Source organism: Lathamus discolor, chromosome 5 (genome assembly GCF_037157495.1).
Source record: "Lathamus discolor isolate bLatDis1 chromosome 5, bLatDis1.hap1, whole genome shotgun sequence".
NCBI classification, from domain to species: Eukaryota; Metazoa; Chordata; class Aves; order Psittaciformes; family Psittacidae; genus Lathamus; species Lathamus discolor.
In genome coordinates, this window is record NC_088888.1 from 124,092,184 (window position 1) to 124,111,116 (window position 18,933).

The 18,933-nt window shown below is 39.2% G+C and overlaps 1 protein-coding gene across 1 annotated transcript in view; it reads right to left on the reverse strand.

Annotated features, from left to right (window-relative positions):
* Positions 1–17,907, reverse strand: part of EML6 (EMAP like 6) — a 116,907-nt gene extending 99,000 nt beyond the window's left edge. Inside the window, exon 1 of the mRNA XM_065682510.1 lies at positions 17,711–17,907. Within this exon, the coding sequence (XP_065538582.1) occupies positions 17,711–17,907 (197 nt within the window). The remainder of the gene's footprint in view (positions 1–17,710) is intronic.
* Positions 17,908–18,933: the final 1,026 nt, after the last annotated feature.

Consider the following 18,933-nt stretch of genomic DNA (forward strand, 5'->3'; position numbering starts at 1 on the left):
TCTTGACAGATAATATACACATTCCTCCCATGCAGGTGGCAATAGCTTGCTATGTATAAAGATGATCTCTCTTAGGTCTCAGTTGAGTAGTTTGGAAACAATCCTCAAAGGAAACTAAGTCCTTTCTTCAGGAGAAACACTTCTATTAATGATGCCAATTCCACCTGTTTCTGATGTACAGCTGAATATAAGCGACGTACACTGAAACTTCAAGACACTATGGACATGTATCAAAAATAAAAATATTAACACCTAGCGAGGATGTTCTATTGTTTTTTTGTGGTTTATGCTAGTCTGGATAGTTTGGACAAAACAGTTCAGCTACTGAAGTGCGGGAAATATTAATGCCAATGTTTTCTCTACTCCTCCAGGAAAGCCATCTTTACTGGGTCTGGGTAATAGTATTGTACACACACAACTTCCACAGAAATTATTTTCAGTTCTATCCATGTTTGAATTCAGTTCATATGACAGCAGAGAAGAGGAAAGATGTAATGGGCTTTATTCTACCTGCCCATGGCAGTGGGGTTGCAACTGGATGATCTTAAGGTCCTCTCCAACCCTAACTATTCTATGATCCTGTGATTCTACTCTTACAAATACGAAATAGAGATGCATAGCATGACCCTGAGAGCTTCTACAAGTGATAGAGCTCTGGAGTGGCTGATTGTCCATTCTGTATACAGCTTCCCTTGTCATACCTCCAGGACATATATATATATGTGTGTGTGTGTGTGTGTGTGTGTGTGTGTGTATGTATGTATGTATGTATGTCACTGTGGCTTGATGTGAATCTATCACCCCAGCATTCCAACAGGAGAGGGTCTTCAAGTTCTCAGATACATCTGTTAGCAATTGCCTGATTGACTTTAGTTATTCAGAGTTCGATATTTAATTCCCAAGCATTTAGCATAAACTCTGTTAATAGCCACATCTATACTAGCAAATAAACTACTATAGAAACATGGGGTCAGCACTGACCTACTACCATCTGTGCTACTGAAACAGCAGCAGTTTTAGCCTGAGGCCTCTAGCTCTGTCCCAAACCCAGGACAAGGTTTGAAAGACAAAACATGACATAGACATTTTCTTATGACATGCATGGTGTTATTTTCTTTTGAGAGGGAAAACCAGGCAACTGCATGGATGCAAGCTGTACCATGCTATTTATTCTTAAGGCTGGAGAACCAAGTGCCGTCACTGTTTTCTTTAGAAGTACAGAAATCAGTTGTCCCTTGGCCCAGCAGTACTCCCAGGATTAAAAGGTTGCAAACAACTGAAGCTCATTTCAGAGAAATAAATCTCTCAGCTGTGTGAGTCACATCTAACTCTTACAGATTTGATGAACAATAAAGATTCATGACAAATGACTGTTTTACCCAAGGGATATCATCTTATGTTGACTGGAAAGAACTATGAAATTAATATCTAGATTAACATGGAAGAGTGAAAATAGATCCCCTAAAAAAAAGGGATGGAAACTGAACAGAATTGAGAGAAGACAGCAGGGAAACTTTCCACATATTAATCAAAGAATGTCTCTGAGTTAGGGCAGAGAAGAGACCTTCAGCAAGCCTTTAGGGAGGTGACCATTGGGTCATCACTCAAAGCAGACTGCTGCAGCTGTGTGGGAGATTAATTGATAACTCTGAAGTTATCTCCCCAAAGGCTCCTGAGAAGCACTCGTTTTATTGATTGTGTCAGCTGAGCTTTCATTTTACAACAGTCTAAGAAGTCCAATAAGTTTGAGAAAAAGGAAAATTATTAAATCAGGAGTACGCTTTAAGATATAAATGAAGATTCTAATAAATAAAAATAAAGACTGTATGTCTAACAACAGAAAGACATTCAAAACTTATGAGAAGCTACCAATTTTTCCTATGAACTAAATACCTCAGGGGTTTTTATCAGTTTCTGGAAAAGCTGATCAAGGACACACACTAAAAAGTTCAAAATAACATAGGTGAAATATGTTGTCACGTTGTACGAACAGCTGAGCCTGGGGAGCCCCACAGCAGGGAGCAATCCAAGAGCAAAATAGGAGAGACACAAATGTACTTTCATTTCAGTTCCACTGAAGCTATTCCATTTGGGGTGGTGGATGCCAAAGGTAACGGGAAACTAGTTCTACCTAACTGGCTCAGGGGAGCTGGAAGATAAACTGAAATACAACATGTTGGAAAGAGTATGCTAACATTCCTACAGGAATGATCAGTACAGAAGATAACTGGAAATGACATGTGAAATGCCATGATCCGTCTGCAGAAAGCAATGAAGAGCTAAAAATGCCCATGAGCTTCTGAGCAGAATGTAATGTCTTGTGCTCATGCCTTAGATTTATGTGTAAATATAGCAAAGCTCTTCTGTTTGTGATTTAGGGGGGTGTATGTTATTACCAGTACACTAGATTTGGACATGTTATAAAGCCAGCAGATCAATCCACAAAGAACAAATCATGGTTGTGACTATCACTTTTTTTGGGTGACTATCACTTTTTTTCTTTTTCCTAATTTCTACCACATACCACTGCCAAAAACCCCCATCCTGACACGATGCAAGAGCTTCTGTCTCATTGGTGATGTTTCCAAGGAGCCTAAAATTCCATCACAACTAGGAAAGATCTCAGGTTTGCCAGTATTGAACATCTCTAGTTCCAACTGCTTAGAAACCCCAGGGTTAAGTCCAGCACATCCATAAACTGAAGGCAGGGACAGCCTCACTCACCACTGCTATCACCAGTGCAAAGGAGAGTGTCTAGAAACCAAAGGAGTAAAGCAGAGGTGGCCATGATCACTGTAATTCATTGGCAAGAGTTCTAATACTATTGATTTGAATTTACAGTGAAATTGACTTTTGGAAAGCTGAAGGAAGGCTCATTCCCAAATTTATTGCTGTATGGACATCTTTCTGCGAGAGACATATTCCTGTTTATCTAGAGATAACTCACATTGCACACTGTGGCTGTCATCAGCTCAATTGCCCATAAATCCAAAGCACACAGGATGCTGTAACATGGAATAGGGGTGTGGGGCTTTTTTAATACTGAACACTGATGTGAAACATTTAGCCAAGAATTCATTTGAAAGCCAAACATATATATTATATATATTTATGCATTATGTATTTCTACATAATCATATAATAATCTATGTATAAGCATACATATATATATAGTGTGTGAGTATATCTAAAAATTAATATTAAACCCCCAGAACACAATCCTGACAGCAGAATGAGGTGGATCAGTACAAAGAAACTATATACTTAGTACTCAACTGGTAGTAAGTAACATGTGACAACTGCAGAAAATGCTCAGCTTCGAGGGGGTGAGGCTGATTAAACAGTTCCATTTGATAGGGAGGAAGAAGGCAGATTGTGCAGTGCACTGAGCTGTCATCATGTATAAGTAATTCATACCAGACTAAATGACAAGGTAAAAGAACATTTACCTCTAGGCAGTGGGAGTCCCATAGGTTCAGAATGAAAAATAACAGATACCGCAGGGGAAAAGTGAAATGCAATATTCTGTGTACAGTGGACAGCCAGAGTAATTCCATCAAGGAACTGCTTAATACAGCAAGAAACAGTGCATTCTAAAGAGCTTATTTAAACAACAGTGTATTCATACTGGATTTAATGTGTCCTGCGCTGAAAAACAACATAACATGTTTATTCCTGATTTAAACTGTCTTATGACCAACCCCCAGGTCTAACTGTTTACTGAAATATCATTGTAGAATTATACTGAAGTAGACACAAGTGCCAAAACATTCCTTGCTCAGATACATGGACACTGCTCTCTCAGCTCTCTTACAGAAAAATCGTATCTCACATGATGCCAGCTCTCAGAGAAAAATACTCTCTATCCAGATTTAAAATACTCTTCAAGACAGGCATTTACAAAAACAATAGTGTCAGCCATGTAAGCTGATCTAAGATCTCCTCACATGACTGGGCACACTCATGTATTCACCAGGTTTTGGAAAGTGAATCTCTTTTTCTCACCCAAAATCTAGCATGTCCATTTATACAGCTGGAAGTCTTTTATTTGTTCCAAACTCCATCTAACCAGTCTACTGTACAAACATGCAGAGTCACCACTATCACATACAGACACCACATAACATACAGACAGTTAAACCACAAGTCTCAACATACACCACGACTCCTGCCACTGGAAATTCAAGTATTCAAGTATTTTCTAGAAATTTTAGACACTGAGGATGAAGTTACTTCCAAACTCTTTAAAAGATCCATCTGTGTTAACAGAGCTGTTCATATGTTAGCACATAAGGTAGAGCCCACAGAGCCATCGTGATAGCTGAGAAGCAAATTATGTCTGTGGCAACTCTACAGAAAGATAAGAGAAATAGCAGAAAATGAAGATAGAGTTTGGAAACTTAGCACGTTCTTTGAATCAGATCACTTCTTTGCTGGCTACAAATGGATAGCTGGGAGAAAACGCGTGAAGGGAGATCGTGCAGTATCTCTTTTAAGGTTATTTTAGGCAACAGGTTGGTAGAAGTTTAAATTGCCTGCCTGGAAACAGCTCTCCTTTGACAACTGAATAAACAGGCTCCTGACTTTAGTTTCTCAAGCAGCACCTAAGCTTGATAACAAAAAGAAACTATATAAACACTTGACACTCTGTTCAAATCCCACAGGCTAAATGCACAATCTGACTTGGCATTAACTTTATCTTGAGTTAAGCAATGTTTCTGGGATTGCCTTATATTTGCTTAAAAATTAATTTATATAAAATGTAAGTACAGTTTCAAATACAAAATAATACTATGTAGTTAATATTTTACATAAGTAGATAAATCTTTCTTTATAAAGTTTCTGACCATTATATTATGGTCACTGGAACCATTAATCCTCACATTCTGGTGAACGACTGATCAGACACTTCCAGAAGATACTCACAAAAAAGCCTCAGCTTATTTTTAGCTCACTAGAGCTGGCAGCACTACCACCCTCAGAGTCCCCCTATTATTCAAAACACAGGTATCTTTTTATGAAACATGAAGTTATTAATTCTCCATATAGTTATTAATTTTGCTTGGGGTTTACTGGATGTGCAGACAGTCACAAGCACATATAGGAAAGAGCTGGTGTTGTGAAGTAATTTCACTACCAAACTCCATGAAATGCTGCATTCGAGAGAGCTTACAGTCATCCAAAGAATGCCTTTTAAACATGTTCTGGTGAGACCAATACCAGGAATTATATTAACAAACATGGAATTGTGACTTCTTATGTTTTTATGTAAGCACTATGACTCACTCCCTTGTCTGTTATTATTTCTGGTTTTCTCTTGATTTCTTCACAACCTATTCAAAGCAGAGACTCTGAACCTGGAGTTGTGCCTTCTGTGAAATCTCGGGGAGCAGGTCTCATCCAAGACCTTTTTTGCTGAATTTTAGGTTCAGAGACTGAAGAGTTTCATGCAATTACTTAAGTGCCTGACAGCATGCAGTTTCCAGCAGTAATAATCTAGTTTACTGCTTGCCATTTTCTAATACTCTGTTTTTTCTCCAGCTTATGGTACCATGGGTGTTACAGGAAGTTTTGCCTTCTGCATCACAGCAGGAGAGAAAGCAGGCTCCATACCACAACTGCCAGGTTCATCTGAAGAACAAAATGCATCTTCCTCTCGACAGCATCTTTTCTATTTACTTCTGCCTCAGCAATCGAAGCATTGCACTCTCCCGTTACACACAGAAAGTGGGGTCTACTAATAGCTTATCTGATATTTGGAGGCTAAAACTGAACAGAATATTTGAGCACAAACCCAATGTAATATTAGGGAAGTGCTGTTTCAATGAAAGAGCTAATCAACTGCATTCAGTTTGGCTTATCAGACTTCCAGATTTAACCATATGATGGCAGACAGCCAGGAGTGGGAAATAGCAATGGGCTTTGTGTGCAGGGACATATGGAAAAGAAACGGGTCTCTGCATTACTAAGATATTAGTTTCTATCAGAGCTTTAGAAAACACAAGCTTCTGAAGATTTCCTGTGTCCTTGTACACAGTTCAGATACATAGTTGCTCTTATGTTCTCCTACAGGTTTCCTGAACAAAATACCTACTCTTCATGAAAGTATTTTGAGGATGAAACTGCACCTGTGCAAGTTACCTATTACAGAAAGAGGTATCATACATAATGCTCCAGTATATACCTACACTAACAAACCCAGTGGGCAAGCTTTCCAAAAACTCACCCAGTCCTGGTTTTCATGGTTAATTCAAGCCATGAATTTTCTGTACATGCATGATATTATTATTTATGATTTCTCTGGTAATTCATTAACCTCACTGCAAAAGAAAGTGTTAAAATATACACTGACATAACTGGTTTGGTGCAAGAGTTGAAACCTGTAGGCTTTTGCCATATGTGCTTTTGAAGATTTATTATTCTAGAACACATCTACAGAGCAGACATTCAAACAATAGGGCATATTCTGCTAAAAGCCTTGAAAAGTACCAACATTTATAACTTTGGTATTTTCTTCCTGCTGAGGAATTATTTTCCATAGATTCTACTATAAGGATACTGCAGGCCGCTCAGAACAGCCCTATTGCCTCCTTCTCAGTGCTGAGATACAGAAGCAATGCCTTAGAGGTGAGTAGCCAGAAATCAGTACAAGACCTCCTCTAGCATAACGAGTAGCATGCACTCCACTCACTCTGCAAACAAAACTGAAATAAGATGGTATCTTTCATGCTGTATTTTATTTCTCTCTCCAAGAAATTAATCTCCTTCCAAGAAGAATAAAATGTATAAACCCCAAAATTTGATAGAAGCCCAAGGAAAAGTAAATATGAAACCAAAGCAAAGCAAACTGCAAACCTTCAAAACTCTTAAGTTCTATTTCAAAGGAAGAAAGTATTTTGGGTCTATTTTCTTGCTTTTTTGATAAAACTCTTAGTGTTCTGACAGGAAGGACTTGGATTTATGAAAGGTAATTTTAAAAATGATATAAGGATCATTTAAAAGCTCAAAGAATCACTTTAAAAGGCAATAAGTGATTTTAGGCTGCCAGACAGACTAGACATTAATCATATGAGAAACATTTTCATATCAAAAGTGATTTTGCTAGCAGCTCCTCTTCAGCTAAAATAAAATTGATGGAAGTAGCACTGTACAAGGACAACTAAACAGTTTGCAATCTGTAAGCTTTAAGAATACCAGAGTAGTCCAAAAATCTGTATAGTAGTGATATAAAGTGAACAGGGATATAAATTTGCTGCTCAATTAAAAAGAGTGCAACTGTGAAAATTCAGTGTCTCTGTACTCCTTCCTGTAATTAACATCTCCCTTGTAGCTGGCTACAGACACAGGTAAGATTTCAGGCACAGCACAATCCACAAACAAAATAAGAAACAGCATGTTTTGATCCCATTCTATCTCTAGATAGAATATGAGGGATTTAATTAAATACAAAATCCATTAAAACGTCAGTATCTGGAGTTTACCATAGCAATATTCTTTAACACCTCAGTTTTTTCTTAAAACCATACTTACTCCTTATGTGTGCACATTTACATAAGTTTTATTACTGTCAGTTTTGTCTTTCACTTTACAAGGATTTATGACGGAGGTCCCTGAACGTTTTGTCACCTTAGTTCTATTTCTGAATCAATAATTTCTCTCAACCAGAAATACTAGCATCACAGTAATTAAAAACACCCCAACAGTTAGCCAAATAAATTTAGGATTACAATCCTTATCTCAGAAAGGTCTAAGTTTTAAGGACCTACTGAAATCTACCTTAGCAAGGAGTAAGGTACCTTTACATTTAGTACACATTTACATTAGAGGCTATGGAAGCTAATTGCGTGGATTAATCTTGTTATCTACAGTCCATGGCTATAGTTATATAGTGTGGATTAAACTATTCTACCTTCTTTCATCTATTTGTCAAAATACATTTTATAGCAGAAATGTAAAAGCTTTCACACTTCTTGCTGGGTTCAAAGCAGTGATTTATCACCACTACTAATAAATGCATGCATCTAATACACTATTCATCATGACTACTCATAGGTTATAAAGTAATGTATTTTTCAATGCTGCAACTACAGCTAAATCAGTTTTTCCAGAGCTCCGTTGCCAGCAGAAGCCTACCCTTCACCATATTCTGCAGCTACTGTGTCTTCCTCAAACATCGGCTTTCACTGTCACTGTTTTGACCGCACCAACCCCCCACCATAACAAAAAGAGAAGGTAATGTCTAGAAGACCACCACAGTGAACAGCAATCCTATTTACACAGATGTGCAGCGTCACCTACAAGCAGCTTGCTTTTAAGTTTCCAGTTTAAAATAATTTAGCACCTGCAAAAGCTGCTGCTTAGAAGATTTCTTCTGAGCTGTAAACAGTGCACCAGCAAGAGTTTTGTTACTGGGGAGATAAAGCAAGTTTCACTTGGAACAAAGTAGTAGTTGTATAATATTGAACTACTCTAGAAGTAGTGGAGTCAGCCCACATGCAGTAATCACTGTATCTGCATAACACTATAATTGCATATTACAAACTTGGTTTAGAGCTGCTAACAGAAAGGGTAGTTCCACTAAACAGTGTTTGATAGGCATTTAGAAAACAATGAATATATCACTTCTATACAGATGAGAATGTCATCTCAGAATCCTGAGGGATCAGGAATCTGCTCTAGACCTACTGCTAAAATCCAGTTTAAATGCAGCCACACAAATACATATTCAACATCAGTAAAACCAGGGCCAAACGGTTGGTCCTATTAGTGTCATTTGTCACATACACATAATAATCTTTCCCATATTCTGACAGGCAGAAAGATGAAGAGAAGACTTAACTTCTACCTAAACACAGATTTCAGCATTTGGAGAACTAAGCCAGAAATTTCTTTAGGTACCTTATGAATAATGTTCAAAAACTGGAGATGTGAAAGAAAAATTAAGGAAATTTACATTCAAGTTATGTTTTCTTATCAGAGAGAAGCTGACTGTGACAACAGGTTACTGTTGTTAAGCATGTCATAAGTTACATGAAAGAACAAAGTGTGATCTGACTAGTCAGGGTGAAAGGAAACACATGCTCTAACCTTAACTGCAAGTAGAGCTGTAATAAACTGAAGGCGTATTTTACTGATTGTCTTTTTTTTTTTTACTAGAGTTAACAATGGTTTCTAGAATAAAAAACGTTTATTTTTTAAAAGAGGGAAATGTGAAGAATTCAGGATACAGTGTAACAAGTTCAGCTCTTGCTCAAAGCTGTTATAAATACCCTTAATTTGCAATTAATATTTGTAAGTAATAATTGACTACTAAAAATAGTGTAAGAGTAAATGCCACTTGCAATTTTTATCTCTGCATATGGAAGACAATTTCTCAAGATGAGGAAGCAGACGTTCTGCATAAAAACATGCCCAATTTTGATGTGGATGCATCAATATTAGTAGGATGATCTATAAACTGTATTAATAGTCAGCAACTTCCATGTAGGATTATCCCTTGAACGTTCAGGTCTGCTAAAAATAATGAAGGCATTCAAAAATCCCAATAAAAATTCAGTTAAATCTTCGGTAACAAGGAGTATTAGGCAACTAGAATCCTGTTGTATCTCTCCGAGTATAATTTATTTCATGTTCTATTTTTATTACCATAGTTTCAGTGTATTCCAATCCATCTGTCACAAAAGATAGAACAGACTTCAATGCCAGCATCAACATTAATTATATCAGTAAGATACAGTGTACCAAAGTTCATTGTACTGTTAGACTGCTGAAAGAAACTTGATGTGTTTTATAACAGAAACTCATGAGTACACTCAAAACACCTCGGCAACGATTCTGAAATCTGAATGTGTACAGCAGCACACCACACTCATTGAAATCTGGAGTCATCAAGCCATCTCTGACCAGAGTTGAGTCACTATGCTGTTAGTCATGTCTGGTAAGTGCAAAAAGCTCATGAACTTGCAAAAGCAAACGTGCAGCCCAGAACATCACCACAACACAGTCACACAAGTAGCAATACTTTTGTGTTTCGTTTGAATAATCCTTCATTAAGCTGTTCTTAATAACTTGTACAGTTTTGTTCAGAATGTGAGGTAGAAATGAGGTGAAACCTAAATTAGCCACTTATTTCCAGCATATTTGCACAACGCATCTAACCCTTTTCCTGCAATACCAATGTCTCCAGAAAGAAGTGCTGTTAATGTTCTTCCCTGGATGCATCCAGTGTCCCTGAAGACGTATCAGGGTTGAAAGATGTTTCTTTTAGGGATCTCTTAGGTTGGTTCACCATGTCAGGCTTCAAGACAGACATAAACACATGGTCTCTATTTGGCTTTAAGCTTTGGAAGTCTCATTCCAAGTCCATTATAAATACCACCTCAAAAAAAAAAAATTAAAATTCAAAATGTTTCCAAGACAGAAACTCTAGAAAACTAAACGTTCTTGAGGTAGACATGCGTCTCATGAAAAACAAACTGCTATTCCAAGGAAGAGTCTAAGTGGGAAAATAAGTAGGCACTTTTGCCATTTATCAGTGTTCCTAAAGAACTGAGTGGTAGGCAAGTGAGCAGACTACTCTTTAAGCCCCCTCCTACTTCTACAAAGAAACATTCAAACACTTGGAGCTGTGGAAAGCATATGGATTCTAGGTGCAAGCACAGTGCTGAAGTCATTGAGGACACTTCACAGAACTAGTTATGGTATCCAAAACCAGTTCCAGCAGTTTGTCCTTCTACAGAATCACATGGGGAATATTGCTACAAATATTGATGCAGTTTCTTCGCCAAGACTTTGGGTTTTAAAATTAAATACCTATCTCCCTCAAACTGAAGCCCCTGTTTCTATTCCCAAACAGATACTACAGCAAAGGAGCTTTCTTCTGCAATGCAGTACAAACCCCAAAAGCTCTCATCCACTTTCACAAAATAGCACCTGCATCCTTGAGGGAAAGCCCAAAGCACAGACTACAGCAACTTGCACTTACTCACCTGAAAAGTCTCAGCTTGAGTGGTGAGAACGTTGGAAGGATGTTTGTAGTCGCCACAGGACAATTCTTTCTTGCAATACCCAGTTATGAAGAAGTTACCGTGGGCAAAAGTATGATTTTTTAATGTTCATGGCTGAAATACACAGTATTATTTTTCCCTTAAGTGTTAAACAGAAGATGTGATTCTTCCTGCAAAAACCTAACCAAGACTTAGAAGAAAGAAAGTAGCTATCTGGAAACTGCCAAGATAAATGTCTCTGACATCCATACAGTCATTAAGAAAGATAGGAATAATAGTTCATGGAGGTTGATCTCTTCTGTTCTACGAAGTACAGTTTATAAACTTCAGTAAAACACAGAATTTGTAGACTTTGACAGGAAGTTTTCTAGCAGAAAATGGTAATACAAACCCATAATTTCCTCCCTTCTTCTAACTAAGAAGATGGTTTGAAATTAAGGTTCTTATATCAAAATATTTTCTATGAATTTTCATCCTGCTGAACAACAGTTACACAGCACTACCTGATGATTCCTAGTCATCTTCAATCAAATTGAAGTGAAATAAGAGTTGAAGAAAGTTAACACAGAACAAATGTGGAAAAGAAAATAGGGCTGATTAAAGTTTAAGATACTGTAAGGAGTGGAGAAATAAAGGTAAAATAATGTGACAGAAATCTCTAACTGCAAAATCCCAATATTAGACTAATGCTTGTGAAAATCTGGATATTTAATAAACTGGATACTCAGTTCTGTGTGATAAATCTTGGTATTTAATAAGCTGGATAGTCAGTTCTGCTTCACACAAATCCAGTGAAAATGTAATATGCTAGCTGATACAGACTTGAACAGTTGTCTGCCTTTCAGCTCTGAAAGATAAGAACATTGTAAAGATGCAAACTTACTCTACTGAGGAATAAAAGGGCTTCCTATTTTGGTGGACATGTTTATTTCTTTTCCATTTTTAAAAGGAGTTACATCAATGTGATGATTTAAATGCTCAAAACTCCATCTGTGATTTGTAATAAAAAACATCTCTTCATTTGTTCAGACAAGTGAGCTGTGATTGGACAAGTAATAAAGTTTACATATTCCTCTGCTACCATACCTGATGTATCACTAGGGTGTATACAGACCCCACTCTTCAAATAGTGCAGCTAAGTGATAACTGTCCTCACAGACAGGTTGCTACACATGCCTCTGGAGTTTCTCTACATTTTTAACTGATCTATGTGTTTTTAACACCATACTCAATATCATACTGTAACTATATATTCTAATGTTTCATGCATTAATATAGGTATTGAAGAAAAAAATTGTAAGACCTCATGCCCCAGCAGAGACTTAAAATCTAAATGCAGCACAGCAATCAAGCAGAGCAAAAGGAGTAGCCACCAGGACTCCATGAAATAAAAGGCATTTTCCCCAGGTTTTATGAGATTGAAAGCCAAAGAAGCAATAAGAGGAGCTTAGGAATACGAAGCAATAAGAGGAAATTAGAGGAGCTTTTATGGGGGATTAATTTCTGTAACATGAAACTCCTTTAACAACCTACAGTCTCAAAACAGTTTCCGAAGCAAGTTAGTACACATGATCTCAGGTTCTGCTTCATTCTAGCTGTTCCAAAGTCATGTCTTTTCCACATAGGAACTTGCATGTCAACGTGTAAAAACAACAGGTCTGGAATTTCTGTTGTTGAAAGACACAGATAGCTTTGTTGCTACTTTGCTGTGTTTTGGGTCACTACATTTCAGCTGCCCTGTATGTGTACCTTCTGAGACAGAAGTCAAGGTTTAGCACAAGCTATGGACAGAACAGTCTTCCACACACTTATAATAAGTAGTAACCACAGTAACTTGAACGTCATTCTACAGAAAACAGGAACTTTTGCTTATCATCTGAATGGTGGCAACTAAACATAATGTATTTTAGATCCTTTCATATAAGCAATACCTTATGAACAGAAATATTATTACAACACCTAATGTTAAATAGAAACTTAAAGTACAAATTGGCTATTTTAACTCTGAGGTTTTGGTTTGAATACCTCTGCTGCCAATTTAATTGTTCCAAAATTACATTTACTACAGTCAGCAACATTGCTTCAAATCTCATATTTCTTTTTTCCTCACTGCAGAAAGACAAGAAAACTTTCAGTCATGTTCCAGTATGCACCCTGTCTCCTGAAACCATCACTCTAAAGAACAAACCAGGCCTCCAGTCACTCTCGCAGCCCAGCAAATCTCATCACCCCTGGCACATCCGCATTTCTAATCTCAATCTGTCAGCAGAGTGGAACACACACGCCAGAGTACTTACAGCAATATTCTGATAAATCCGACATTGCTATTACGCTATAAGCAGCCTTTCAGAAACTACATGCTTTGGCATCCATAGATAATGGGATGGCTTCCCAGGGACTGAGCCAAGCAGCAAGCGCTGCAGAGAGACCTGAGAAAGGGGTTGATCTCTTGCAGCACCATCTCACAAGTGACTCCCTTGGAGGCTACTGGAGGGCAAAATGTACTTTTGTAAATAACAGAATCACAGAATCATAAAATGGTTGGGTTGGAAGGTACCTTAAGATCATCCAGCTACAACCCCTTGCCATGGGCTGGGATGCCTCATTCTAGACCACGTTGCTCTGTCCAGCCTGGCCTTGAACACTGCCATGGATGGGGCATTTACCGCTTCTTTGGGCAACCTGTTCAACTGCCCCACCACCCTCGCAGTAAAGAGCCTTTTCTTTATATCTAACCTGAACTTCCTCTGTTTAAGTTTAAGCCCATCAGCCCTTGTCCTATCACTACAGTTCCTGATCAAGTGTCCTGTGCTCAATACCACAACATATCAGATAACACAAGAAACTGGGGTATTTAAAAAGTGCAGGTGAAGTCTTTAACATGCTGTCAAAGGTTTTCTCTCACTAACTTTTGACACAGTAAAGAAAACTGTTCAATACTGCAGACATTCTTGGAACTACAAGGACAGGGAGACATACCAACTACATCATCAGAAAACCTTTCTGAAGTTAGGAACCTCTGTTAACAAATGAATTCTGTAAAAATAAACAAAATCAACTATTTTAAATTATAATAAGTATCTGAAGTGGTTATATTTCGATTTTTGCTGTTTTCTGTGGAAAGCTTTTTTGGCTTTTGCATGCATAAATTGCAGAAAAATTCCAGGAAAGAACTACCTCTATTTAACACTTCATCAAGAGAAAAAAGAGGAGTGATCTAATTGCTTGCTGCAATACAGGTAATGCACAATATAAAAGTAAGAAAACCTTCTGTTCCTTTGAAAATGTTTAATTGCTGTCAAAACTAACAATCCAGTCTTGTAAGTGGTTATAATAAACATAAATCCCACATGTGCATGAATTCCACTGATGACAGTGGTGCTGCATGAATCGCATGATTCTCATTAATACATGGATTTACAGCCAGTAGAACGAGCTGCTGCAGAAGCCCACTTTGCAATTACTTACAAAGGAAAACAATACCCTTATGTCAGCATGACAGCTCCTGAAACCTAATCCTGCAAAGCACCAATGACTGAATTCATTGAAAATCAGCTACACGTGTAATGATGTGTCTACATGACACTTTCTATATTAGATTGTTGCAATAGCTTTCACATAGCTATTACACATTGGCTATAATGCTTCAGCTAGATCACACTTCAAGAGCAATCAAATGCAGAGCTATCATGCAAGACACTTCATGACTGCTTTGTGGTCTGAAGCTTAGACCTTTGGGTAAACCATAGGGCTTACAACCCTTCAGGTTAGTAAGAGAGCTCTGGAGGTTACTCAGTCCAACCCCTTCACAAAACAGAGCTCACTTCCAAGTTAAATCAAGTTGTACAAGACCTTATTTCATCATGAAGTTATAAAGAGGAAGAGTCTGGAAGCACAGCATCTTGCAGTGGCTTTGCACAGGAAGCAGAACACTTCAGAGCTCACTTGCTCATACTCTAGACATTTACCTTATTAGCTGAGTGCTGTATGTTCCTTATGCAAATAGAACTTGTTTTTCAAATATGAATCTTGGGAGAAATAGCATTTCTCCATTAATCCAATACAGTCTGGATTACTGTAGACCAAACTAAATTATGTCCAATTGCATTATCTTGATACAAAACAAGAGGCAGAACTATTAAAGCTTTGAAAACACATTAAACATACACTTTTGAACACCTGAACTTTTTCTCCAAGGACAAATACCCACTTTTGTGAACTTAATAAACCTTCAAGGTCATACACAGGTTCTCAACCCCTTGCATCATGAGTTCCTTAATTATTTTCCCCACAAATAGTATTCACTGAAACCTTTCAACACAGGAGGAATTAATGGCAGTGCTTGGAAGCAGACCTTCCCTCTTCAAGATCAGCCAGTCTTAATGGTTTCACTGTATTTCCCCAAATCTGCATGTTTTCTGTTTTAACATCATGATTCAACTCTCTTTAGGAATTACACCCTGTTGGACTGCACATGTATCACTGCTGTTTAAAACCTGGTCTCAGCAAGTAAATATCAACAGAACCAGATGATTTGGTCAAGTAGATTTGCCCCATTCATCTCAGTTGAATGATAGCTGTGAAGCCTAAAACGTGAGTATTTAAATACCCTTATTTATGAGCCATATCAGTGATAACCATACAAGGAAGCACCTAATTAAAGTACAAACATTAATGGGGTATTACACTGATAAGGACTGCACAGTGCATCAGTGGCAAAACAGGCAACCACTACGAGGTGCAAACAACAGAATATTCTAGCAACAGTTTGGAGATTCTCTACTTCCTTAAAGCCCGTGTAACAGCAACACTTCTTGGCCACTAAAAGCTGAAATTATTTGTGTTCGGCTTGTGCTTTATAGACCTAAATGTTTCATCCCTTGTTGAAACTACAGTTATCTCATGAAATGCGGATCTTGTTGCAGATCAAAACCAAGACTCATCTTTCCAAGATATTAGCTGGATGTCCAGCGATTCCCTGAGTCCCTCAAATCACCCACTGATTTCAACAGGCTGTTGCCAAAGAAGCTGTACAATGCAATTATTTTTGGGAGGGGGAGTGTTGTCAAGTGTAACAGGATCACTTTCAACTCAGCTGATGCTATATTAAAAAAGAGAAAGAAGAAAGAAGAAATGGTGAAAGAAATGAAGAAAGACAAAAAGGAAAGAAATGAAGAAAGGCGAAAAGGAAAGAAAGAAGAAAGAAGTGAGAGAACCAAAGCATTGCTGTCCAGTCAGACACCAGTGGGTTTCTCCAGATTCACAGCTGTGTCTTGACAAATTGTATTTCTAGTATTTAATGAGAGTTCAGTCAGAACTCAGAAAAATAACTCTATATATTGCACTTCATATTCCACAGAGTACCAAAACTTACATCCACACAACAAGGAAAACTTTCATCTCACAACAATGCAGATGCATCTGAAGTACTCATTCCCCTGAAGGACCTGAGAAGCCATGTGTCTATTTAAAACACCCATTTAGAGCTGGTAATACCTTTGAAACCAAAATAAACTTTCACACACTGTACACATTGTACTTCACGAAATCCTACTGCTGTAACATATTATAAAGAGGAGGAGAAGAACACTGCCAGGATACACGGCAGGGAAAAGCTCTCACTGGGAAACGTGGATGGCTTTCTGTGAACTCCAGAATGATTACATGACATTTATGTGATTTTGCTGCCGAGTGTCAAAGCTGTGACTTCAGCAGATGTTTCCACGGTACTCCTGCACCATGAGTCACCCAGGGCTGTTCTGGTTTCACATCATCAAAGAAAGGCTTCATTCATGCTGTATTAGGTGAATAGGGAGGGCAGCAGTTAGCTGTGCTTGGAGGAGTGCCGTCACCATGCAACGTCCTTCATAAGGATATGCTACGTTCTGATTTCTGCCATAAAGTAGCAGATAAAACATTAATTTTCTATTATGTCAATTAGTGCATTTTGGACAGAGTTCTTAAAACACCACCTTGAACTCTGCAACCACGTTTTTAGTGTGTTATTTTGTGAGATGCAGTAAAATCAGTATTCCTGCAGGACAAGATCATCACCCAAATCCACTTCTTTCTCAGGCAAAATTTGACAGAAAGAGACAAAACACCATTAGACCAGGCTCAAGACCTGTGCTTCTGTAGCCATCTTGCACCAGCACGTTTGGGGCTCTTTGGCTGGAGTACAAACAGCTAAACTTGATTTTGATTGAATTTTTCCAGATATTAAAAAGAGATTAGTTTGCCCCATGTGCCAGATTTATGGCACTCTTGTGCTGGGGTTTGTGGAGCGTAAGCAGAGCTACACTTTCTCTCTCTAGACATCAAAATTGGCGAGCTAGAGTCCCGGCTCTGGGAAGATCAAGGTGCTTGAACCACGATTTTGCAGCACTGTTGCACTAAGAGCTTCCCAGGGCATTTCCTTACCGAAACGAAGTGCTTTGCTTTTGGTGCAGTGCAATGGAGAAAACTTACCTTCTCTCTTATTATTGCAACATTTTGAAGCTTTGGTACAAAAATAACGATCATGAACGGTATCTAGAAATAAAGCTCTCACACAGGCTGCTGCTAAGAGAGCTGAGCTGCTTTAAAACGGCAGGTACAAGCAGAGCTGTGGGAAGCGAGGAGGGGGTATTCTGCCAGCCCTGCATTCTCCTCCCTTCCCTTTAAACCCCACCCCACCCCACCAGCAGCAAAGTCAGCCCCCTTACCTGATAATATCATCGTTGTGCCCGAGGAAGAATTTCTGGCTGTGCTCTCTGGTGTTATAAACCACGCCGACTCCAGCCACGAAGTATACCACCTCTTTGCCTGCCGTGTAGTACAGGTTGTTGCGGCACTGGTGACCCCTGTACCCGTAAACCCACTCCAGACGGAGCTGGCATCCAGGAGCCGTCCGATCCGCCATGATAACCAATCCCCTCTCCCCCCCCCACTCCACCCCCCAGCACACACAGAGCCGAGCGCTGCCCCTCCTTCCCTCAACTCCTTCCCCCTCCGGGGTTTCCCCCTTTAGAACGTTAGCGATCGCTGCCCAGCAGAGCTTCAGGTGGCACTTCCCAGCGGCGGGCTTAAACGGAAAACGCATTCGCGGATCAGGTCTGCTGCTGCCGCCGCTCCTCACCGCTGCGCTGCCTCCATAATCTGCTGCTGCCGCTGCCCAGGGCGAGCAGCAGCCGCGGCCCCGCTGCTGCCACCCGGGTAACTTCTTAGGGGAGAGGCGAGATCGCAGAAATGCACCTTCAGGAGCAGTAGACGGGGCTTTATCTTTCCGAAGGCAAAGAAACTTCTGTGCGTCAGCACCTGCCGAAGGCTGCACCTTCCCGGTTGGCTGCGAGAGGCTTCCTGGGTGCTCTGCTTTTTAAGCTATCTACCTTTGGGTGCGAACTGAAAAACACACACAAAAAAAGCCGTGCGTTTGAGTTGCACAATATACGTGTATTTATAATGTAAAGGGACTACTCTGAATAGGGGAGGCACTGCTGGGAGCCGTGCTGTGGCGGTTCTGGGGCTCTAGGGTCCTCTAAGCTTTCACAGAATCAAACCTTGAGTCTTCACATGAGATGCTATTAAAAGAGAAGACTCGTATACAACATCCAGCATGGCAATACCACCCCACCTTTCCTTATCCCCCAGCAACCCCAAATTTCCTCCTTTTGGAGTCTATAGCAACGATGTAATTAAAACAGTTTTACATTCCCATTTCTCAGTCACAAACCACTCCAGTTTGCCATGAAGTAGTGGGGGCTTGTGCCTATTTAGCCATTCGTTGGAACAATATTCCCAAGGAATACACACGTCCTTGCTCGCCTTCTGCTTTTTCTAAAGCAAGATTTGTATGGGTATCACCAGTACAGTGCCTGTTGTTTGTGGTAAGACATCCACCACTTTACAGTATCGCTCAACAAGAGACCGAACCCAACCCTCCGAAGCT